The following is a 24,909-nucleotide window of genomic DNA, read 5'->3' as shown; positions in this document are numbered from 1 at the left end:
AAATCCCACTGCTGCTCCTTGTGAGCTTGGGTAAGCCACTTAACCCTCCATTGCCTCAGGTACAAACTTAGATTGTGAACCCTCCGGGGCAGGGAAATTACTCACTGTTTCTAAATGTAACTCACCTTGAGCTACCATTGAAAAAGGTGTGAGCAAAATCCAAATAAGTAAATAAAATACTGTCATAATACCAGACCCTACTTCACCTCAGAGTTTAATTTCACAGACTAAACTGTGTCAAATAATTGATGTACTGATTATTACATCAAAAAGTCCAAACTGCCCAGAATACTGCGGCCAGACTCATATTTGGAAAAACCAAATATGAAAGTGCAAAACCCTTAAGAGAGAAATTCCACTGGCTCCTATTTAAGGAACATATTACATTCAAGATCTGCACAATGGTACACAAAATCATTCACACAGACGCCCCAATCTACATGTTAAACCTTGTGGACCTACCTCCCAGAAACGCCTCAAAATCATCCCGCAAATTTCTTGACCTGCACTTCCCCAACTGCAAAGGACTAAAATACAAGATGATACATGATACCACCTTCTCCTACATGAGCACGAAGTTATGGAACGCACTACCTAGAGACCTGAAAACAATCAACAAAATAACTATCTTTCGCAAATCCCTCAAGACATATTTCTTCAACAAAGCCTACAATGAAAACCCAGAACCATACTAATCCACCTCTGAAAACCCATCGTCTAATATACCTATTAAATTCCTTCCTTCTTCTCTCTACTTCTTCCCTTAATTAATCTCTGCACAAAAATAATTGTTCCTGACATCCAGGATTAACTGTGTGTAACAAAACTATGTAAGCCACTTTGAGCCTTCAAATAGGTGGGATAAGGTGGGATACAAATGCAATAAATAAATTCTATTCAGTGCACTTATATGAGCAGAAGTGGGTCCTGACTGGATAAGTGCAGCTCACTGGAGCCAACCACTGATTTTCAACAGCATTATTTGCATAAAGACACTGAAAATGACTAATGGTTACCCCAGTACTATCCAGTTAGTGTCAGGGAGGTCCAGGGATGGAGTCGAAACTTAATCCAAGTACCAGCACTAAATGTTGGCCATACCCAGGTATTGCTTATTGTTTATTAAGGAATTTGATATACTGCTGTTCTTGAAAGCCAAATCAAAACAATGTACAGAAGTCACATGGTAGGTTCCAGTAGGTAGCTTAAGCCCAAATATTCAATGCCAGTATCTGGGTACCAGCTGTCACTGAATATGCAGGTATAACTTTAAATGCCATGGTCAGCATTTGAAGTCAATGCTGACCATGGTGCTTAAATGTCAGGGGATATAAGTTTAGCTTAAGTTAATGCTTTCATTACAATTACTGCTCTGTCCAGTCAGTAAGCTATGCAATTTGTTACTAGAATACCATTGTCCATTGAAGCAGATATGTACATAAGTAGAAAACAATAAGGTGAATTCTTTTATTGCTTTGAGGCTATACTTAAATTCACCATATTAATGACTGCCTTTTTATGTGTGTGTGTGTGTGTGTATATGTATATATGCCTATATCTAGATAGATAGATAGATAGATAGATAGATAGATAGATAGATAGATAGATAGATAGATAGATAGATAGATAGATAGATAGATAGATAGATAGATAGATAGGAGTTCTAATAATTTTCTTTTGTACCTGACAATTTATAATTATGTTCAGTAACGTAACAAAATATATTTAGTACATACTTGCCAGGGCTCAAAATCAAGAATATTAGCACACATGCTGTGTGGGATGAATGGTCCACTTCCTGGTACACAACCATCTAAATCATGAAGGGCATGAGCTACAGTGTACACAGCCTTGTAAACACTGTATGTTATTCGAAGCTCTGAAACATCAGTATACGTGTTATTAATATCTTGCAGTTTCTCATTTCCTGTGCAAGGTTTATCGGAAATATGTGTTGGGATTGTGCTGTTGTCTGTATATATCCATGCTCTCTTTGAATGCCATGTACAATTAAAAGCATTCTCCCAAAATTCATAAACCAGTTCATCTTCACCATTTTCAGGATGTAGCTCATAGAGAAATTTTTCAAAATTGGGGATCGAAGCTTTTCGAATTCCAAAGCCTATGGTTCCACCAAGGTGACTGAAGTACTCTGGTTTGGCGATCTTGTCAGATGTGATCCAGGCCTCACTTGCAATCCAGGTTTTATCAGTTATGTTGCTTTGTGCAACTGCTTCCATTAATGGAACTAAATCAATGTCAGATGAAAATACGATAATGACTTTTCCTGTGTACTTCTGTAAAGTGTCTATAATTTTTTGTACTCCGTCTTTGTTGTATAGCCTTGGAAGGATTTCAGAGAAAGCTACACACACACCCTTTTTCTCAACTTCTTCCTTAAAACTTTTTATTCCATATTTCCCATAGTCATCATCAGCTGCGATAGCTCCAACCCATGTCCACCCAAAGAAAATGACCATTTGTGCCATACCGCGAGACTGGTGCTCATCGTTCGGTATTGTCCGATGAAATGATGGGAACTGGAATTTGTCACTAAGAACTGAGCAAGAAGAGGCATAACCCATCTGTAAAACAGTATATCAAATTAAACCAGAGAGTTACAACCAGGAACTTTGCTTAGGAGCACATGTCTGCTGTAGCAGTAAACAAGATATGAAATAGTATGCAATCTGTCTCCATTTGGAAGAGTAGACTGGACAGTATATTATTTATCAAATGTTTAATCCAGTAGAGAAACTGCTCCAGCTTGTCACTGATAAATTTGGAACAATTTGTACACTACTGCAAACATTTTGGAGTGAGGATTTGTAATTCATCAGTGAAAAAATACATGCATACTTTTGTCAAATTTTCAAAGTGAAGGCACACACATGGAGGGGCATTTAAAAAAAAAGAAGGTCCATCTCACAGAGATTCCTGAACGCTAAAAGTGTTGGGATTCTCTGTTCAAAAATATGTGCGAAGGATGCTCTTGTGCTGAAATCATCCAAAATGAATAGCCATTTTCCAAAATATGAAATGTCCAAATTATGAACACCAAAAAAGCATGCACGAAAACATCTGTCTGGCATCATTTGTACAAAAATGGCTGCACAAACATTCCTGCAGAGCAGAAGGGCATCCTAGTGGTCAGTGCAGTAGACTTTAAACAACAGGGCCCAGGTACAAATCACACCTTAATTCCTTTATATGTTATTGTGAGCCATCCAGGAACAGACAAAAACCTACTGTACCTAAAAGTACACCACTACGATGACCATCATGCTTGCAGGTGTCTTATAAATTCAAGTACAGTAGACGTTTCTATGTTCCAGAAGGGCTCACATATTTCTACAGTAATGAAAGAGTTAAAGTGGGAGTTACCCCTGCGTTCCATTGTTCAAAGTGTACTGCACTGACCACTAGGCTACTCCTTACCCTTGCTTGCTGCTCTATTAGGAATGGCCATAATACTTGAAGCTTGGCATCCACTGTCACTTTCACTTCTTAGGGGTGGGTGGGAAGGGGGTCAGTAACCACAGGGAGATGGAGGGGTCATGCCTTCATCCCTCCAGTGGCCAGCTGCTCGATCAGGGCACCTTTTATACCCTGAACGTGATTGAAACAGGTCTAAATAAAATGTCCTTCTTTGATGGACATTTCTTCCTGTTTCATTATCGCTGAAAGGCATCCTACTTTTGGGCCTGCCCTAGTCACACCCAAAACATGCCTTCAACATGCCCCTTACTATTTGGATGAACTGCAGTGTAAAACATCCATATTCTGCCTTTTATAAATCGTGATTCGGACCTTTTCAGCAGATAGATTTTTTTTTTTGCCCATTTTGAGAGAGCCATCTGCTTCAAAAATAAGTGCCATAGTTTCGCTTTGAAAATTATTCCAGGAAAATTGTGGATGCACTCTTAAAACCTGCTATTTCTGGTGCAGGTTTTTCTAGGTAAAAATATGTGCACATGTTTGAATCGTCTGATATAAATGCTGAAAAACCCAGCACTGCAACAGATAGTTCTCGTAAAATAAGTAGAATTATGAAGCGGAGGAGAAAGACTTCTGTTGCTAAACATCAAAAAAGGATTCTGCAGAAAAGGCTTAACTTTTAATCAGCAATCTTAAACACATCCAAAATCCTCTTCTTAAAGTAATCTTAAAGGAAATCTTCTCTATCACAAAAATATAATAGCCTTATAAACACCGTGAATTCTCAACTGTGACAAATCATCTTTGGGAAAATAATTCTTTTTTTTTTCTTCATATGCACAAATTGGGTGAAATAATTCTGAGATTATTGTTTGTTTGTTTGTTTTTTTATTTCATAGGCACAAAGGGGGGCAGTTCTTTAACAGGGAATGCATTAGAAGCCTGCTCTGTAAAAAAAAAAAAAAACCATAGTAACATAGTAGATGACGGCAGAAAAAGACCTGCACGGTCCATCCAGTCTGCCCAACAAGATAAACTCATATGTGCTACTTTTTGTGTATACCCTACTTTGATTTGTACCTGTCCTCTTCAGGGCACAGACCATATAAGTCTGCCCAGCACTATCCCCGCCTCCCAACCACCAGCCTTGCCTCCCATCACCGGCTCTGGCACAGACCGTATAAGTCTGCCCAGCACTATCCCCGCCTCCCAACCACCAGTCCCGCCTCCCACCACCGGCTCTGGCACAGACCGTATAAGTCTGCCCAGCACTATCCCGACCTCCCAACCACCAGCCCCGCCTCCCACCACCGGTTCTGGCACAGACCGTATAAGTCTGCCCAGCACTATTCCCACCTCCCAGCCACCAGTCCTTCCTCCCACCACCGGCTCTGGCACAGACCATATAAGTCTGCCCAGCACTATCCCCGCCTCCCAACCACCAGCCTCGCCTCCCACCACCGGCTCTGGCACAGACCGTATAAGTCTGCCCAGCACTATCCCGACCTCCCAACCACCAGCCCCGCCTCCCACCACCGGTTCTGGCACAGACCGTATAAGTCTGCCCAGCACTATTCCCACCTCCCAGCCACCTGTCCCGCCTCCCACCACCGGCTCTGGCACAGACCATATAAGTCTGCCCAGCACTATCCCCGCCTCCCAAGCACCAGTCCTGCCTCCCGCCTCAATTTCGACTAAGCTCCTGAGGATCCATTCCTTCTGCACAGGATTCCTTTATATTTATCCCACGCATGTTTGAATTCCGTTACCGTTTTCATTTCCACCACCTCCCGCGGGAGGGCATTCCAAGCATCCACAAATGTTGGTGCTCAGATTCATTTATAGAATACTAGCATAATTGCCACAGAGAACTCCCATTACAGGTAAGTAACTTCCTTTGTCCCTGGTGGTGGGAAGCATGCAATCTACTTTTCCTACTTGGGATTCTGCCAGGTGTTTGTGATCTGGCTTGGCCACTGTTAGAAGCAGGATGCCAGGTTAGATGGACTTTGGGTCTGACCCAATGGTAATATGTATGATCCTGTGGCCATTATTATATGCATACCTGTGTTACACAATTTTCATGGTTGATACAAGCAATATTCACTGTTATTCTCATCATTATTTTTGGATACTTTAGTTCCCTGTATCTATTTTGCTATGATGTTTTTGGGTTAATACTATGATGAATTGTCCATGTAACATCTCAATAAAAATAGAGATTACAAAAATAATTTTCAAAATAGGAACCCTTAATGTTCAATTAAAAAAGAAAAACCTTTTTGATTTACACACCTTCCCCTGATAATCAACCAACACTGGCACTGAATATTGGGGGGGTAAATGTGGGTGCGCTGGGTGCCGTAGATTATATGGGCCTGGCCGATATTCAGCCAGGGTCTGCATAAGAGAGTTATGCAGGCCGCAGTTGAATATCGGGTCGGGACCCACATAACTTTTTAAAAACAATTTCAGCCCCTCTGAGCCCTTTTCCTGTACTCCCCTGACAAAGCACCCGCCTTCCCTTCCCCTCCCCCCTGCACGCAGACAGCAAGTCCCCCCCCCCCAAAAAAAAAACGCCCCCCTGCCCCAACCCTCCAGCCATTCAGTTAGGGCCCCCAGCCTACCTCTACCCTTGGTGATTCAGCAGGGGTCATTGAGAGCAGGAGCTGCTGCCTGTCCAAGTGGCTGTGTTACATTCTCCATTACATCCATGTTTTTAAATACATGCCCAATTCAGTAAGGTCTTTTCTCATAGAAAAAAATCTCAATGAACCAGGTCTCAAGTGATTTTTTTTCCCCTTCCTTTATTCTTATTGGGTGGAAACTGTTATTTTTGTTATTTTTCTTCTAAGGAGTGTGATGTTTCCTATCTATTTATGGAGTTCTTTTTAAAGTGTGTTTTTAATATATGTTTTTATTTATTGTAAACTGCTGTGACCTATCATAGCTAAGCAGTGGATCAAGATTAAGAAACTAAACTAAGCTAACATAGGGGGTCCTTGTACCAAGCTGCACTAGTAAACGGATTTTACACATCCTGACTCAGGACTTTCCCACATGCTAAGCCCATTTCACGTGCAGCCATAAGCTTGGCCTTTCTCAATTATGGGGTCAATATTCAGCTGGCGGTACTCAGCATTTTGCTGACTACTGCTTCCATTATGGAATGGAGGAGTAGTCTAATGGTTAGTGCAGCAGGCCTTGACCCTGGCGACCTGGGTTTGATTCCCTCTGTAGCTCCTGGTGAACTTGGGCAACTCACTTAACCAGTGTTTTTTCTAGCAAAAAAGGTGCCGGTATTCAAATACTAGGCCACTCTTCAGGAATGGGGTGATCTCTGAGGGACCCACCCCATAATAGCCAGGCCCCCTGCAACCAGTCATACAATCTATGACAAGACAGAATTGGTGTGTAGAGCCTGAGCTCTATCATTAAAACTTGGGGTCCATAAACATGTCCTGTTGCAGTATGTGCAGCCTGTGTCCCTCCTTGTGTGTGAGTGAGACTAACAAGTTAGTTACTTCTTCCATTAAAGGCCTGGTTAAAGAGCCAAGCTTTCACCTGCTTCCTGAAGTAGAGATAGTCTTGTATTAAGCAGAGCCTTTCAGGCAGTGCATTCCAGCGTGTGGGAGCTACAGAGAAGGCTCGCTTGTGGGCATCACATCATGTAATGTCTTTTAGAGAATATCAACCCATATAATCTTTTTCTGGTCGTGGCCACTGAAAAAAAAATTAATGTGGGAGCACTTAGTGTCTCCTATTTAGCAAGGGCTAAGGGCTTCTGCGTTAGGTCAGTATTATTTAGTTATGACTCCTTTTACTAAGCCACGTAGGTGCCTACGCACGCCCAACATGCGCCAAAATGGACTTATCACCCGACTACCGCGTAGCTCTTGTGGTAATTTCATTTTTGGCACGCGTCCGCTACGCGTGCCTGTAAAATAATTTTTATTTTGGACACACGTACCGGATGCGTGCCAAGTGGCATCTGACGTGCATAGGTCCTTACTGCCCAAATTCTTTACTGCTAGGTCTATGGCTGGGGGTAAGGTCAGAGACCCAAAATGGACGCGTGGCAATTTTGATTTTTGCCACATGTCCATTTTCAGGAAAAATAAATATTGCAGGCGTGCTTAAAAATGATTCTGTGCATGCCCAAAATCCGCGCCTACAATACCGCAAGCCACTTTTCAGCACGCCTTTGTAAAAGGACCCCTTGGTGTGCACTAATGTCAGCGTGCTAGCTGAATAGCACTTCCACACCCATTCTACACCCCAACATAGCCCCTCCAAAACAAATAAATAAATACCATGTGGTTAGCATGCACAAATGCCAAAACGAACACTATACACTTGACTGCATCCTAGGTTAGGTCATTTTTCCTGATTTAAGCACACATTAGCACTTAAAGCAGCTTAGTGAAAGGGCCCCATAATTCCTCAGTTTTCTCATGCTATATATACCACTGTTTTTATCTCACCGCACCTTATGCCTGGAATAGGCTTCCTGAGCCGTTACATCAAGCTCCATCCCTGGCCGCCTTCAAATCCAGGCTAAAGGCCTACCTGTTTGATGCTGCTTTTGACTCCTAACTTGTCACTTGCTCGTAACCTTTATCTTGTCTTCCTCTCTGCAATAGTCCCTTTCCCTATGTGTCCTATCTCTCTGTCCTACCCTTATCCCTTGTTTGTACTGTCTGTCTGTCCTGATTTAGATTGTAAGCTCTTTTGAGCAGGGACTGTCTTTTCTTCATGTTCAATTGTGAAGTGCCATGCGTACGACTAGTAGCGCTATAGAAATGATTTATAGTAGTAGTAGTAGTAGTAGACATGCAAAATTTGTACATCACAATGAAGCATACTAAAATTAACACCATGTTTCTGTCACCCAATTTTATGTAATAAATTGGAAAAGCATAGGGGGTCCTTTTACTAATATGCACTATATCCGATTTAGCGTGTGCTAACAATTAGCACATGCTACATGCCTAGTAGCCCATTGTATCTATGGGATTCATTGTAGTGAACACCCACTAATTCATTAGCGCACCTTAGTAAAAGGACCAGATAGGGATCATAACATTGGAAGATCGCACCTTATAGTGCATATATTTCTACTTTGCATACCTGTGGGAAATAGTAGAGGCCAAGGATTCTTGCCGTTGCAATAGACAGTGCTGAGCCACCAGCTCCAACGACAGCTGCAAGTGGAGCTCCTGCACTGCATCTGAAATTAGGCGTTGTTTCATTCTGCCCCGTTAGGTAAGCTAAGGTACCTTCAACTGATTTGGAGATTGTAAAACACGTATCGTATATCTGATATCCCAGAGTTATGTTTGGAAGAATATCTGATCTGTTATTAATCTCATTAATGGCGTGAATCATGGCTCGGGCCCAACGTAAACTTCGAAAGTTAAAGCTGCAAAAGAAAAAGGTTTTACCTTTCTTCCATATAAACATCTGCAACATTTCAATTCATTGACCAATTTCATATGATAAGACTGCACGTACTGTACCTTGCCAGAATATTAATTGAAATAAAAGCTATCCGAGTGGTTTTTATTTACGTTTTGCCAGAGTACATTTATACTCAGTTTCCAACTGTTCTGGATTGCTCATCGGCATGACTGAAGAGTTAATGTGCAGTTTAGTAACAATTTGAATCTAATGTTTCATTAACACTGCCAATAACACACATGCTTTCACGTTTCAGTTGAATGTAAAACTACCTAATAAACAGTCTAAAGGCAGAAAACCCTTCACAAATTACAGGGTGGCAAAATGTAATATCATTCTGAACTTTCAGAAACAGGAATTGTATTCTTGCAGAAAAATAATTGATGTTAACCTAAATCAATAAATAATCTTGACTAAGAGGTATATCAATGGTTGACTAACGTAAAGGAATGTATCCTACAATTCAAAATGATCTGTATATCCCAGATTGAAGCTGTAGTGAAACATTAATTCTCCCAAATTTAAGCACAGAAATGAAAACTCTCCTGACCTCACCAGGCACGTAACTCATGTGGTAGCTTAAACCTCATTTGCTACCGGGGGGTCACGTGATGCTGTGAGCAAGGAAAGACGTGGAACTTTCTGCTGCTGGGAACCCTGCCCGAAAACTGAACTTTTAAAGGTGTCTCCGACCCCAAAATTGATAATCTAGGACGCGTTCGCTCCCCCAGTGTATGGACAAATACCTAACAAGATCGGCGATGGCGCAAACCGGGAAAAACATGAAGAAAAAAGAAGAGAAACCGAGACTTGGCGAATCCAAGATGGCGGCCGCCTCGCCGGCGAACTCACCCTCCCGCCCGGCCTCTGACTTCACGCTGCCAGAACTTACGGAAGCAGTGGTGGGCGCGCTGGCCCCTCAATTTGACCAGCTTTCTGCCCAGATAACGGGCCTGTCGGCGCTCACGACGGAACTCTCACGTCGTGCGGGAGAGCTGGAGGCCCGGGTTGCGGAGGTAGAAGATGGTCAGCAAAATAACTCGGGGGAGATAGAAAGATTACAACGCCTAGTCCAGGAGAATACGCAGCGCGTAGAAGATTTGGAAAACCGCTCGCGCCGTGATAATCTCAGATTTGTGGGGTTCGCAGAATCCGTGGCAGATAAAGATTTTAAACGAACATTGGATACATGGCTGCAAGTGCACTTCCCGGAGGCGGGTGAAGGCCGAGCGATCCGAATTGAATGTGCACATCGCGTAGGACCCAGGCCAACAAGAGAATCGAGGCCTAGAGTGGTGATAGCAAAATTCCACTGTTACGCTCAAAAAGCGGCAATATTGCGATACTATAAAAGCTGCAGGGAAACTACAAAGTATGATGGGACTTTAATTCGCATCTTTCAGGATTACTCCGCGGCTTTGGCAGCACAACGACGAGCTTTTTCTACAGTTTGCACTTGCCTGGTGGAAAAAAAGCTCAAGTTTACTCTGCAATATCCAGCAACGCTGAAGATCCTTGAGAACGGAACCTGGACGGCTTACACTAACCCAGAAGCTGCAGTGGATTGGTTGAATCATCATCAGACCTGATCCTGGGGGGATCGCTAATCTAATCAGTAGATGGCTTTAACCATGCTGGTATGTTGACAGTGTTCTTGGTTGGCGGTTGCCGGTTGGATTTCTAATTTGATTGAGTTCCAGAAAGTTCCTGTTGGATTGCTAACGCCGACAACTGACTGTGGAATAAGAGTGAGATCGAGTTGATTGGTGAACAAGATAGCAGACCGGAGACACATGGCAGAACGGTTCAAGAATGGGCTGGACGGGGAAGATATCCAAACACCCTGTACCGTGATTCTTGTAGCTCATTGGGATATGTGAGACATTAACTATGAACATTTCTTGATTTGAAAGAAGGGTAGGGTTCCTATAGCATCTAGACCTCTGCCTTCTACACTCACTAGAACGGAGTGAGGTTGGTAAGATAGGTTAGATGAATAGTGGGGGGAGGGCGGGGGGGGGATAAAGAGGGGTGGGGAGGGTGGGAATAGAGGTAGAGGCGAGCAGAATGATGATGGGGAAAAAAGATGGGCTGTGGGATTGGGTAAAGCTTGGTATAACTATGTGATATTTGATATAATGAGCCTTTGGTTGGGGCTGGGCAACCAGGGCGCTATGTTAGCTTTGTTACATGTTAATTTGACAACTTTTAGGGGATCACCCTGACTGAACCTTTACGATTAGTGACCTGGAACGTGGCTGGGATTACCTCTCCGATTAAGAGATCAAAAATTTTAGTACATTTGAAACGCCTAAAGGCTTCCATAGTCTGCCTACAAGAGACTAAACTCTCAGATGAGGAACACCGAAAGCTGCGCCAACAATGGGTGGGGGAGTGTTATTACTCCTCTTCCGGGGCTAGACGGGGAGGAGTGGCCATACTGATTAGGAGAGGGCTCCCATGCACTTCTACATTAATAGGAAAAGACCCAAAGGGAAGATATGTCTTGCTCCATCTTAACATTATGGGACAGGAATACTACCTATGTGCTATATATGGTCCAAATGGTTATGATGCAGATTTTTTCCAGACTCTGATAAACCTAGGTCTCAAATATGACACGGCCCCTTGGATTGTAGCGGGAGACTTCAATCAGGTGCTTGATCCGGACCTCGACCGCTCGACGGTTGGGGCATGGAGTGCACTACCCCGCAGCAAAGGATTGCCTTATCTTTGTAAGCTAATGGATCTAGTGGACCCCTGGAGGTTACTATTTCCACAGAGGCGGGATTATACTCACCTCTCGAAGGCCCATAAAACCTGGTCTCGCATAGACTACCTTTTGGTTTCCACATCGCTTTTTTCCCGGGTAATTAATACAGACATGGCACCTATGGCGATCTCAGATCACACTCCAGTTTGGGCCGATATAGCACTGGGACACAATGTGGACAGATTTAAGTCCTGGAGGTTCCCATCCTACTTAGCTGGGGACAAAGACTTTGGTAAATTTCTAGTACAAAATGGAATTTGTTTGAATCTGATAATGTGGCCCATAGAGATAATCCGACATTATTTTGGGAAACTTCTAAAGCGGTTATGAGAGGGGAAATCATTAGCTACTTAAGTGCAAGACACAAAAAGATCTCCCAAGGTATAACTTTACTAGAGCGAAAATATCAACAAGCCAAACGTGCACACATACGCTGTCGAACCCAGACCAACTATGATAATGTGATTGCGGCACAGGTGGCCCTAGACTCACTGCTCCACGAACGTGCTAAGAAGCAAGCCGTTAGTCGTAAATATCAATATTTCAAATTGGGTAACAGACCTGGGAAATTGCTAGCTAAAGTTGCAAAGGCTTGGTCAGAGAGGACATTCATCCCTACGGTGCTAGCGCCTGATGGCTCCCGTAAATCTTGTCCTAAAGATATATTGACCATATTCCGAGATTATTTTTCCCGAATGTACCAACCGGAGGCGCAGCAGGGGGGACCAAAATTAGAAGATTACTTGAGAGATGCAGGCCTTCCAGTGTTGTCCCCTGCAATTAGAGATCAGCTGAATGCTCCCCTCCAGGCCCGAGAGATTCAACAAACGATCAGGGGTTTATCTTTGGGAAAATCTCCGGGCCTGGACGGATTCTCTACGGAATATTATAAATTACTGTCGACCCAACTGAGTGTTCCCCTGACGCTTCACCTTGATGCAGCTGTGGTAGTGGGGAGGCTGCCCAGGGAATCGAATGAAGCTCTAATTGTTCTTATCCCTAAACCGGGTAAGCCAACTGATCTGCCGGGGTCTTATCGGCCAATTTCCCTTCTTAATGTTGATGTAAAAATTCTAGCTAAAATCCTTGCTGATAGATTGGCCACATATCTCCCGGCTTTGGTGGGGGACCACCAGGTGGGGTTTGTGCGGGGGAGACATCCAGGCCTAAATGTACGTAGGGCCCTGATGGCTGTGGCGCAAGCTGAGGCCACGGGTCACCCACTATTGATGGTGGGCCTGGACGCTACTAAAGCATTTGACCAAGTGAATTGGGACTACCTCTTCCAAACACTTAAATACATAGGGTTGTCAGGGTGGTACTTACATGCAATAGATACATTATATACTGATCCTGTGGCCCGAGTCCTAGTGAATGGAATGTGTACTCCACGTTTTTTGGTAAGACGGGGCACAAGACAGGGTTGTCCCCTATCCCCACTCCTGTTTTTGATCTACTTGGAGCCCCTGTTGCGCAACATCATAAAAGACCCAGATGTAAGGGGAGTTCAGCTGCCGCAGCTTCATATCAAAGTATTGGCTTACGCGGATGACATTCTCCTAGTGTTGACGCACCCCCAGACATCGTTGCCAATAGCCTTAGATCACATAGCAGAGTTTGGATACTATTCGGGTTTCCAACTTAATTCACAGAAGTCTGAGGCGCTGCCAATACCCCTTTCAGTGCAGGAACGCTGGGAGGGACGGTTCCCGTTGAAGTGGACCACTGACTACCTGGTTTACTTGGGGATTAGATTACCAACATCGTTAACACAACTTTACAAAACCAACTTAGCCCCCTTGTGGAAAGAGACACAACACACCTTAGAAATGTGGCAGCGCCTTCCCCTGTCTTTGTGGGGGCGCGTAGCTCTGTACAATATGGTCTTGGTCCCTAAATGGTTATATGTGGTCCAAGTACTGTCTCTATTCTTCTTACATAAAGATGAGCGGAAACTACATAGGCTACTAGCTAGATATCTATGGAAAGGGAAAAGACCCAGGGTTACATTAAAGCAGACATACCTTCCAATACATAAGGGAGGGTTGGGTGTACACAGCATTCAACGTATGTCAGTGGCGGGCTGCATGAGACACCTTACAGATTGGTTTAGGGGCACATCCTATTTTTCTTTTCCTGTTTCTGAAACTAAAATGGTGAGCAAGTATCACTTTAGTTACTGGCTGCATGCGCCAACTGGCAAAGCACCTACTGCCAAGGGATACGCCCCTATTTTTGCGCCACTGAGACGTACATGGCGATGGCTGTGCAAAACTGGAGGGTTTGAGTGCCACTCTTCCCCCTTCCTACCGATTGGAGGTAATGCGGATTTTTCAGTGGGCACGGATACTGGGACCTTCCAGGCATGGAGAGAGGGGGGGACAATATTCCTGTTCCAAGTACTAACAAAAGAGGGTAAATGTAGGTCCTTCAAAGACTTGTGTGAGAACGTTGGACTTCCAGCACGGGCTACCCTCTCCTACTTACAATTGAGTCATTACATTGCCTCCCTCCCCCGAGTTTCGTTGACCTCGCAGAGACGGAGGCAAATCACAGATTTGCTGGATCTGGAGGCGCAGCTTTCGGTTCCTCTTAAATTTTACCATTTTAAACTTAAAGAGCTTTGCCCGGAGATACCATATGACCAGATCGCTGGGGCTTGGACTAGAGATTTGGGCTGTCTTATTACTGGTGCGATGGTACAGGCTAATCTGACAATTGGATATAGGACCTTTAAAGATGTGATACTACAGGAATCCCAATATAAATTCACTATGAGAATATATATCTCACCACATAGAGCGTTTAGAGCTGCCCTACGACCTTTGGATGACTGCCCTAAGTGTGCGGGATCTGGGGCGCACTTGGGACATATGTTCTGGTTGTGCCCTCCGGTCCGTGCCTTCTGGATACAACTTTGTACATTCGTCTCGACTATCTGGGGGTTGCAATGGTGCCCCTTGCCTACTCTTTTGTTTGATAAATACAGAGTGAGAGGGAACCGAAGAAGGGGCATGTTGCCATTCCTCCGCAGGGCGACTGCTATGGGAAAGAAAACGATCTTATTGAATTGGATCTCATCGGAACCACCTTCTGTGCCACGATGGCGATCCCTTATGATTTCCCTAGGTGCCCTGGAACGTAGGGAAGTAAATGACTTAGCATCCCCAAAGGGAGATCGACTATTACAATGTTGGTTACTGTTTTGGGATACCCTGACCCCCACGGCTCGCAGTAGAATACTGAACGGGTAAGCTCGCGGGGAGGAGGGTGGGTGGGAGGTGGGACGGTGGGGGGTTAGAAGGGCATAGGATGAAAAATAAAATCATAGATGGCCAGTTTGAATATGTTGGATGTTCATCAGACTATTGGAATACACTTGTAATGCAATGCTTTTCTCACTTTACTGTTACTTGTATATTTTGGTCATCAATAAAAATGATATATAAAAAAAAAAAAAAAACCTCATTTGCTACCTCTACAAAGAAAAGCAAAAGATGGTCCAGCCCAATGGTACAGTGGCAGTGCTGTGGGTTGACTGTTGGTTTGTTTGATTTCTGCTCCTTGGGATGCTGAGAAAAGCAGCATTCATAACCCTGGGTGGTAGGGGAGGAAAGGACAGAGTGGAAGATGTACTGAGCCAAATGAACAAATCAACTGGGCAGGATGGCATGCATCCAAGGTACTGAAAGAACTCAAACATGAAATTGCTGATCTACTGTTAGTAATCTGCAATCTGTCATTAAACTCATCTGCAGTACCTGAAAATTGGAGGGTGGCCAATGTAACGACGATTTTTAAAAAGAGTTTCAGGGGTGATCCAGGAAATTACAGACCGGCAAGCATGAAGTCAGCGCCAAGCAAAATAGTGGAAACTATTATAAAGAATAAAATTATGGAACATACAGACAAACATGGCTTAATAGGACAGAGTCAGCATGGATTCAGCCAAGGGAAGTCTTGCCTCACCAATTTGCTTCATTTTTTTGAAGGCATGAATAAACATGTGGATAAAGGTGAAGAAGTGAATCTTGATTTTCAGAAAGCTTTTGAGAAAGTTCCTCATGAGAGACTCCTGAGAAATTTAAAGAGTCATTGGAAATAAGCCAATGTTCTGTTGTGAATTAGGAATTGGTTATTGGACAGAAAACAGAGGGTAGGGTTAACAGGCCATTTCTCTCAATGGAGGAGGGTAAATAGTGGAGTGTCGCAGGGATTGGTGTTATTTAACATATTTATAAATGATCTGGAAATCGGAACGACAAATGAGGTGATTAAATGTGCAGATGACACAAATACGATTCTCTTCCTCTCTACGATTCCCTAATGTGTCTGTACACACGAACCTTATTCTACCGCAACATTACTGTATTTGTTCGTACTGGAATTGGCGAACGCCCTTACAGTACTATGTAAGCCACATTGAGCCTGCAAATAGGTGGGAAAACGTGGGATACAAATGTAACAAATAAAATAAAACTATTCAAGGTTGTTAAAACACATGCAGACTGTGAAAAATTGCAGGAAGACCGTAGGAGATTGGAAGTCTGGGCATCCAAATGGCAGATGAAATTTACTGTTTACATGTGCTTGCACAGCTTTCAGTGTGGTAATTGCCGAGAACACGTTGGACACGCTCCCAGCAGTTACTATACAACCTGTGCACTTAGTGTGCCTTAGCAACAAAAATTAAAATGCACTAAGTGCAAAATCTTAGCGCACTTTAGTAAAAACATAGTAGATGACGGCAGAAAAAGACCTGTACGGTCCACCCAGTCTGCCCAACAAGATAAACTCACATGTGCCATTTTTTGTGTATACCTTACCTTGATTTGTACCTGTCTTTTTCTGGGCACAGACCGTATAAGTCTGCCCAGCACTATCCCCGCCTCCCAACCACCCGCCCCGCCTCCCACCACCAGCTCTGGCACAGACCGTATAAGTCTGCACAGCACTATCCCTGCCTCCCAACCACCAGCCTGCCTCCCACCACTGGCTAAGCTTCTGGGGATCCCTTCCTTCTGAGGAGGATTCCTAAAAGACCCTAAAATGTCAGCATTCTGTACATTTATGCACACAGTTGTGTAAATGTAAGCAACTTGTTATACATGCAAAATTGTCCTTTATATACATTTGATATAAATAAACTATTCTGCAAGACTTTTAAAACAGTATACAGGGCCAGGTTCTATATATGGCCCTGAAAATTCAGCACTCGACGCTATTCTACGAAGGGTACTCTGGGATGAGTCCTCTTATAGAAGAGAGTTGAGTGCCAAATTCTGCAGTCAACTTTGGTTGCAAGGACTTGCATCAGCTGAAACCTGGTGTAAATCCTGGAACACAAGTTGGGCACAGATCCCTGCTATTCTGTAACACTGCATGCATCTTTTGTGAACGCCCCTGATCCACCTTTGCCCTTCCCATAGGCACACCTCTTTTGAGATGTGTGCAATCCAGTTTAGATGTCCATTGTTACAGAATAGCATGTAGCCAGGAGGGCCACCGAGAGGGAAGGGGCAGGGAGGCAAAATTCCCCAGGCTCGGCCTCCAAGGAGGGCCCGACGCCAGTGCTGGGGTCTCTCTTGCTCTCTCTCTCCTGCTCCTGAAGAAACCTCCGATGCCAGGACTCCTTTGGAGGCTGGGGATGAGTGGACACAGCAGAGCTTTGGGCCAGGGCCTCTGGTTTGTCTAGAGGGGGTCCCCCCCAGGCCCTGCCAGCAGAAGGAATCTTCCTCCTGCCTCCTCTTCACTCTGCTGCATTGCCTGTCAAGTGGCTGCTTTTCCCCTCAGGCTGCGCATGCTTGGTTTTGAAACCGAGCACGTGCGACGTGAGAGAAAAAGCAGCCGCAGGGCAGGCAATTGCGGCGGAGTGAAGAGCAGGCTGGAGGAAGACTTCTTTTGCTGGCAGGGCCTCGGGATTCCCGCCAGCCAAGGTATTTGTAGTGGCGACAAGGGGTGGCAACAGCGATGATCCTGAGGGGGTGGTAGCGGAGATGATCGGGGGGGGGGGCAGCAGCCCTGCCCCGGGCCTGGCTCAGTCTCTCAGTGGCCCTGGTAGCCAAATCGGTGCACAAATCATAATTAATGCCAATTAAAGTCCTTGTTAGCTCCAATAATTGAATCATTGGAGCCCATTAACTATTTTGGGTGCCGATCTGGGATCCACACCCAATTTTAGGCACCCAGATTTGGATGACCTTTCTAGAATCCAAGGGACAGTAAATAATCAAGCAAAAGGAAAACTAGTAAGAACAGATATTTGACATTAACCAAGCAGCTTTAACACTGTGAGCTCAGAATAAAATATTTCTATGGTATTAATCAGCCCTTGCTTTCTTCTTTATATCAAATATTGGCTTTAGTTTTCAGCCCATCTGTGGTATTTTGTTTTCAGAGAACATCTTAAAATATTGCTAGATAATATCTTGATACATTTCAGTTTTTATAAAATCAATTTCCTGATCATAGCAGAATCCCCAATCCCATTTTATAGTCAAGGGTTTCATATCATATGATCATTATGACTAAAGAGATCATTATAGACTATCTTCTATTTCCAGGCCCTATAGTTTAAATTTGTTGAAAATATATTAACTTTATCTTCTTAGCATAAATATTGAAAAAAAAAAACGCGCTTTCTCATTCTTTCCCTATTTCTGATTTGTTAGTGTGGTTTGAAAATAAACACATTTACTATTTTGCGCTCCCTCTCTCTCTCATTTTCCAATAGATGGGCCCTGATTTAGCAAGCTTTTTCTACACAGAAACAAAATGTAATAAAAGCTTTTAGTAAATCAGGCCCCTAATGTAATTGCTCAATCAGCAGTTTACGTTATGAACTTATCACTCCCACAGAGAACACAGAGGAAAAATTTTTTTTTTTAAATCCTGCCTTACTCTTCACATTTTGGCGATGTGGGTTCTTCATCGCTGGATTCATTCACAAGAATAATCCTGGAGTGAAGGGGAAACATTCCTCCTAAGATCAGCTCGTGGTTCTTTGCATCTAGAAAGCCATGCAAGTCAAATTTGCCTATTAGTCGGCACGTAGGCTCTTCCTCTGCCATCGGAGCAAGCAGGTCATACTGTAACAAGATCAATAGTCCGATCAGTAAGTGCCATTTCGTGTTCTCCATTTTTAAGGACACGCACTGGGCAAATGATGATTGTGAGTACTACTGAAGCTTTTATGAGGCTGTTAGATTTCTCCTGTTAGCCTATGGAAGAGTGAGGGATTCCCAAGAGAACTTACCCTTTTGTGACTATTCATCAGTGCACTGTAATTGACAGGCAGAAGCCTGCTCTCTCCTGAAAAGACAGGCTGCAGACCTTCAGTTCTCTTATTACTGCACAGAAAGAATAGCCGATGATAGACAAGTTATCATTTAAGTTAGTACAATATTATATAAACAGAGCATTCCATAATCATAGAGATGTGGGAAAAATTATAAACGAGAGTGGAATCTCTGTTTCACCCCCTGCCAAGATGGTCGAAGTATCTTATTATTATTATTATTATTATTATTATTATTATTATTATTAATAAACATCATTTTCATCAACAAATGATGATGGTTTACAAGTGGAAATGCTATGTCCAACTGTCTTTTTTTTTAAGTTGCAGAATGAGAAAACAACGTTGTATGCCAGTATGAATATAACCTGTAGCTGTTACCTGATCATTTTAATCGTCATTAATTGCCTAATTCAAAACTTCGATCACAGTTAATTGCATTTTTAATCATAGTCCTGGACAGTACAATAACACAGGTAACCAGGTATTCAGCCCACTATCCAGTTAGCTAACCAGTTAGAAGGCTGAATATTGGGGGGGGGGGGGGAGATAATTTCTTTCCCAAAGCCCCCTAGACCATCCACCCCCTCCTGAAGCCCCTGCAATTCATTCCCTCCCAAAGAGACCCCCTGTAAGAACCCCCTCCCAAACATACCCCAAAACATCAATCCCCTCCCAAGGAGCCCCCCCAAGAGCATCCCACTCATGGAGTCCCCCATGGAAGACCCCACCCAATAGCATCCACCCTTTCCCAATGTCCCTCCCTTAAGCCCTCAGGCCTACCATAGGATGTCCTGGTGCTCTAGGGTAAGGCAGATAGGAATGATTTCCAGTTGCTCCCTCATGTGCTGGCTCCAAGTTCATAATGGTGGCCGCAACATGTAGCAATAGAAAAAGGGCTACCATTTTGAACCCAGCCCACATGGGAGAGAGTGACGTTGGATCACTCCTGCCTGTTTAACCCTAGTCCAGTGGTTCCCAAACCTGGTCCTGGAGGCACCCCAGCCAGTCAGGTTTTCAGGATAACCACAATGAATATTCATGAGAGGGATTTGCATGCACTGCCTTTACTGCATGCAAATTTATAATATTCATTGTGGATATCCTGAAAACCTGACTGGCTGAGATTCCTCCAGTACCAGGTTTGGGAACTACTTCCTTAGTCCATCACGACATCCTTAAGGTAGGCATTGGGGTGGAGGTCTTTGGGAATGAGGTGGTTGCTCTGGGGGGGTGTTCTGGGGAGGGACTCTTCGGGAGAGGTTGATGATTTAAGGGGGGCTTCAAGTGAGGTGGATGCTCTTGGGGGAGTTTAGGAAGGGAGTTCTTCAGGAGTGCAATGCTATATGGGGGTTCAGGAGGGCCAGTATATGCTCAATTCAGCTCATGGTGGTCAGCAAAAAAACACTGAACACTATGGGCTGAATCTAAACCCAGATAGCTAGCATTACATCAGTAGCATTAATCATCAAAATGTTCACATTAATTGCAATAGTTACTTATGATTAATCAACAGCACTAATATAATTTATAGAAGAGTATGACTGCTGTTATGTTGATTAATTGGCTTAAGTCCTTTACATCTGAATGATAATATTTCATTTATCTTGCATCTGGCAAAAGCCAACATTCTTGAATGCTCATGCCTCCATTAATTTAATTCAATTTAATATCATTGTGTTTAGAGCACTCCTTCAATCACAGAAAGTAGAGTGTGGAGTATAATATAATGAATAGCCATCCATTTTAAAATAGTACAACATTTAAAGTATGATTTAAACCCTCTAAATCTCAAACCTTAGCCTCGGGACACATAATCATAGCACCTTATTTCAAGTGCTTAAAATATACAGTAAAAAAAAAAAGTTTTTAACATTTGATGAAGTTATAGATAAATGAGCAGCAGTTTTCAATTCAGTGGAAAGCTCATTTCATAATCCTTGGACAGCCCCTGAATAATAACAACCTTTAGTCCTTATTACAAAGCAGCGGTAAGCCCACCTTGGGCTTACCGCGTGCCAATCCAGAACTACCGCCGGGCAACCAGAGGAGCCTAGCGGTAGGCCCCACCCCTAGTGCAAACCATTTCCAGCGCTACGATAACATGTCTTATTTTTGTAGCGCCAGAACTTAACCAGCAGTGGTTACCGCTGGGTTAGCAGGGGAGCCCTTACCACCATCTCAACGGGTGGCGGTAAGGGATCCCCACCAGTGGTGTAGCCATTCCTAACATTTTGGGTGGGCACTATGTATGAGTAGTGTTTCTTGGGATACTATAAGTAGAGGAGTGTGGTAGCCGTGTTAGTCCACTCTTAAGGTTATCAATAGAAATCAAACAAAATAAAACATGGAAAAGAAAATAAGATGATACCTTTTTTTATTGGACATAACTTAATACATTTCTTGATTAGCTTTCGAAGGTTGCCCTTCTTCGTCAGATCGGAAATAAGCAAATGTGCTAGCTGACAGTGTATATAAGTGATAACATTCAAGCATTACTATGACAGTCTGACAGGGTGGGAGGATGGGGGTGAGTAGGAAGTATGCATGGGGACATCAAAGCATATCATTGATATTCTAACAGGGTGGGTGTGGATAGGTGAGGGGAGGGTGATCAACAGAGACATACAGCTTTATGGTTTATAATGGGCTAGGAACCCCAGATCCTTGTTAAGTCCTTTCTGTTGGGTGTTAAAATATTCAATCATTCTGACTTCAAAGGTCTTACGTTCTTGTATGGTTTTAAAGTTACCTTTGAGGATTCTCACTGTGAAGTCACTGGTGCAGTGTCCTGGTCCTGTAAAATGTTGCCCAACAGGCGTGGGAACCCTGCTGGCACCAGTATTGTTTATATGATGTCTATGTAAATTGAATCTTGTCTTAAGCATCTGGCCTGTTTCTCCAATATAGCATCCTTCATTACATTTTTTACACTGAATGATATATACCCTCACCTGTGGTATTTTGCAACTACATTCAAAGCGGTTTACGTATTTTCAGGTACTTATTTTGTACTAGGGGCAATGGAGGGTTAAGTGATTTGCCCAGAGTCACAAGGAGCTGCAGTAGGAATTGAACTCAGTTCTCCAGGGTCACAGTCCACTGCACTAACCACTAGGCTACTCTTCCACATGTAAATGAGTAAGAGCCAGATGCACTAAAGTCGTCGTTAGAGCCTTTCCCTACCAAATTCCATAGCGAATCGGTAGGGAATGGCTATGCATCAAAGAAAGGGAATGCAAATGAGCTGCTCGTTGCAGCTCGCTTGCATGCAAAACAGGTAAAATAACTTTGAAGTCCTTTTCCCTTCTTTGACACCCAGAAAAAGAAACAACTACACCCGTAGCTATGATCCTGGATGGAAGAAAGTAAGGCTGCATTACAGTAGTCCTGCTGACTCAATGCTGTCAATTGTACCACTGTACAAAAATCCAATTGCCTTAAATAAGTTCTCAATTGGCAAACTAGTTTGAGTTTATAGCAGGCTTTCTTAACCACTGCCTCATTCTGGGCTCCCACAACCGATGCTTTGAACTTCCTGAACCTACAGACAGTGCACCCCAAAATATCCACCAATGTTAGTCCAATTGGCAAGGTTGAATTACCTATTATTATTATGATTAGCATTTGTATAGCGCTACCAGACGCACGCAGTGCTGAACACCTGTCACAGAGAGACAGTCCCTGCTCAATAGAGCTTACAATCTAAAAATACAGACAGACAAGACAATTAAGGGCGAGGGAAGTAATGGGTGAGAAGGAACAAGGGGAGGGCAATTGAGTAGTGGCTAGGAGCCAAAAGCAATGGTGAAAAGGTGGATTTCAGCATAGATTTGAAAACAGGTAGAGATGGAGCTAGATGTACAGGCTCAGGAAGTCTATTCCAGGCATAAGGTGCCGTGAGGGAAAAGGAACAAAGTCTGGAGTTAGCAGTGGAGGAGAAGGGGGAAGACAAGAGAGATTTGTCCAGTGAGCAGAGTTCACGGGGAGGAATGTAGGGAGAGATGAGAGTGGAGAGGTAATGGGGGGCTGCAGAATGGATGCATTTAAAGGTCAGTAAGAGAAGTTTGAACTGTATGCGGAAGCGGACAGGGAGCCAGTGAAGTGACTTGAGGAGTGGGCTAGTGTGGGTATAACGATTTTGGTGGAAAATAAGTCGTGCTGCAGAATTTTGGACAGACTGGAGAGGAGAGAGATGGCTGAGTGGAAGACCAGTGAGAAGCAAATTGCAATAATCCAAGCAAGGGTTTGGATAAGGGTTCTGGTAGCATATTACTACTACTACTTAACATTTCTAGAGTGCTACTAGGGTTACACAGCGCTGTACAGTTTAACAAAAAAGGACAGTCCATGCTCAAAAGAGCTTACAATCTAATGGGCGAAATATCGAGTTGGAGCAGTCTAGATTTCCTGAATAGAAGTATGGTGGTTAGGTGCCGAAGGCGACATTGAAGAGGTGGGCTTTGAGCAAGGCTTTGAAGATGGGCAGGGAGGGGGCCTGGCGTATGGGCTCAGGGAGTTTATTCCAGGCATGGGGTGAGACGAGGCAGAAAGGGCGGAGCCTGGAGTTGGCGGTGGTGGTGAAGGGTACTGAAAGTAGGGATTTGTCTTGAGAGCGGAGGTTACAAGAAGGAACGTAAGGGGCGATGAGGGTAGAGAGGTAAGGCGGGGCTGCAGATCGATTGCATTTCAGACAGGAAGGAGCGAATTTTGCTAATGTTGTAGATGAAGAAACGACAGGTTTTGGCGATCTGTTGAATATGCGCAGAGAAGAAGAGAGAGGAATCAAAGATGACTCCAAGGTTACGAGTTGAGGAGACAGGGAGGATGTGAGAGCCATTAACAGAGATAGAGAATGGGGGAAGAGGGGAAGTGGGTTTAAGGGGGGAAATGAGAAGTTCAGTTTTAGTCATGTTTAGCTTCAGATGACATAGAGACATCCAAGCAGCAATGTCAGACAATCAGGATGAAATTTTGTCCTGGATTATGGTTGAGATTTCAGGGGTGGAGATGTAGATCTGAGAGTCATCTGCATAAAGATGCCTATCCATACCATACCTATCCATATCATCACTGTTTTCTCATTACTAAGCATCAATCTATTGTTATGTATGAGATACATTTGCATATGCTGGATCTCCAGCACATGCATTACATCTTGCATATTCATTGTGAATAAGCTGTAAACCAGAATGGCTATGAGATCCCCAACACATGTTTAGGAAGTTCTGCCATAAGCCTCCTTGTCTTTTTGCTGATCTTAGTATTTCAAGTCTAGGGTTGCCAGCTACCGCCATATCTTCCGAACAGGTTGATCCTGTTCTGGTTTACCTGATTGCATACAGGGATTTGTAGTTTGATTTCCCTAAATAAATAATGACCCAAGTCCCTGAATGCAGTGGGTTAAAACAAGAACTGGACCAGCCTGGCCTGAAGATCTGGAGCCGGTTGATAACCCTAGCTTTAATATGTGCTCTGACACCAGAAAAGCTTTTTAGCATGTTTATGTTCTAATTCCTCAAAATATGAGCCAACAAACAAGTCGTAGGTGGGAGCTTGTTATTGGCCTTAATCAATACATCTGTGATCAGGGATTACGCCTATGAAATATTGCTTTTTACTAGTGCTGCTTTCCAAAACTGCATACACAGCATTTTTCACAGAACCTGGCTTATTTCTCGTCAGCAGCTCTTATGCAATCAGAGGCTTGGATTCTGCAGAATTAACTGATAAATGCAGGCTCTGCTGCTGGCAGTCTTGGAATACTCAGAGCCCTGGCACATGCCTTACTTGCCCCAGTAATGATTTTTTTCCTAACGACACATAGTAGATAACATTTAAAAAGACCCCAATTCTGCCCTCCTTTCAGGACATTAAATACTGCATTTCAAAGGCAAAGCCCTGAGAGCAAATGATTTCAGATTGGAGTCTTCTTTGCAAA

The 24,909-nt window shown here is 43.6% G+C and overlaps 1 protein-coding gene across 1 annotated transcript in view; it reads right to left on the bottom strand.

Moving 5' to 3' along the window:
- Window positions 1-24,909, bottom strand: part of LOC115478365 (vomeronasal type-2 receptor 1-like) — a 60,346-nt gene that overhangs the window by 21,620 nt on the left and 13,817 nt on the right. Inside the window, exons 3-6 of the mRNA XM_030215665.1 lie at window positions 22,467-22,512; window positions 18,572-18,732; window positions 8,569-8,860; window positions 1,737-2,585 (exon numbers count right to left, since the gene is read on the bottom strand). Coding sequence (XP_030071525.1) covers window positions 1,737-2,585; window positions 8,569-8,860; window positions 18,572-18,732; window positions 22,467-22,512 — 1,348 coding nt within the window. The remainder of the gene's footprint in view (window positions 1-1,736; window positions 2,586-8,568; window positions 8,861-18,571; window positions 18,733-22,466; window positions 22,513-24,909) is intronic.

Source organism: Microcaecilia unicolor, chromosome 10 (genome assembly GCF_901765095.1).
Source record: "Microcaecilia unicolor chromosome 10, aMicUni1.1, whole genome shotgun sequence".
Lineage (NCBI taxonomy): Eukaryota > Metazoa > Chordata > Amphibia > Gymnophiona > Siphonopidae > Microcaecilia > Microcaecilia unicolor.
The sequence above is the reverse complement of the archived record's forward strand: the minus strand, read 5'-3'. Positions and strand labels throughout refer to the sequence as shown.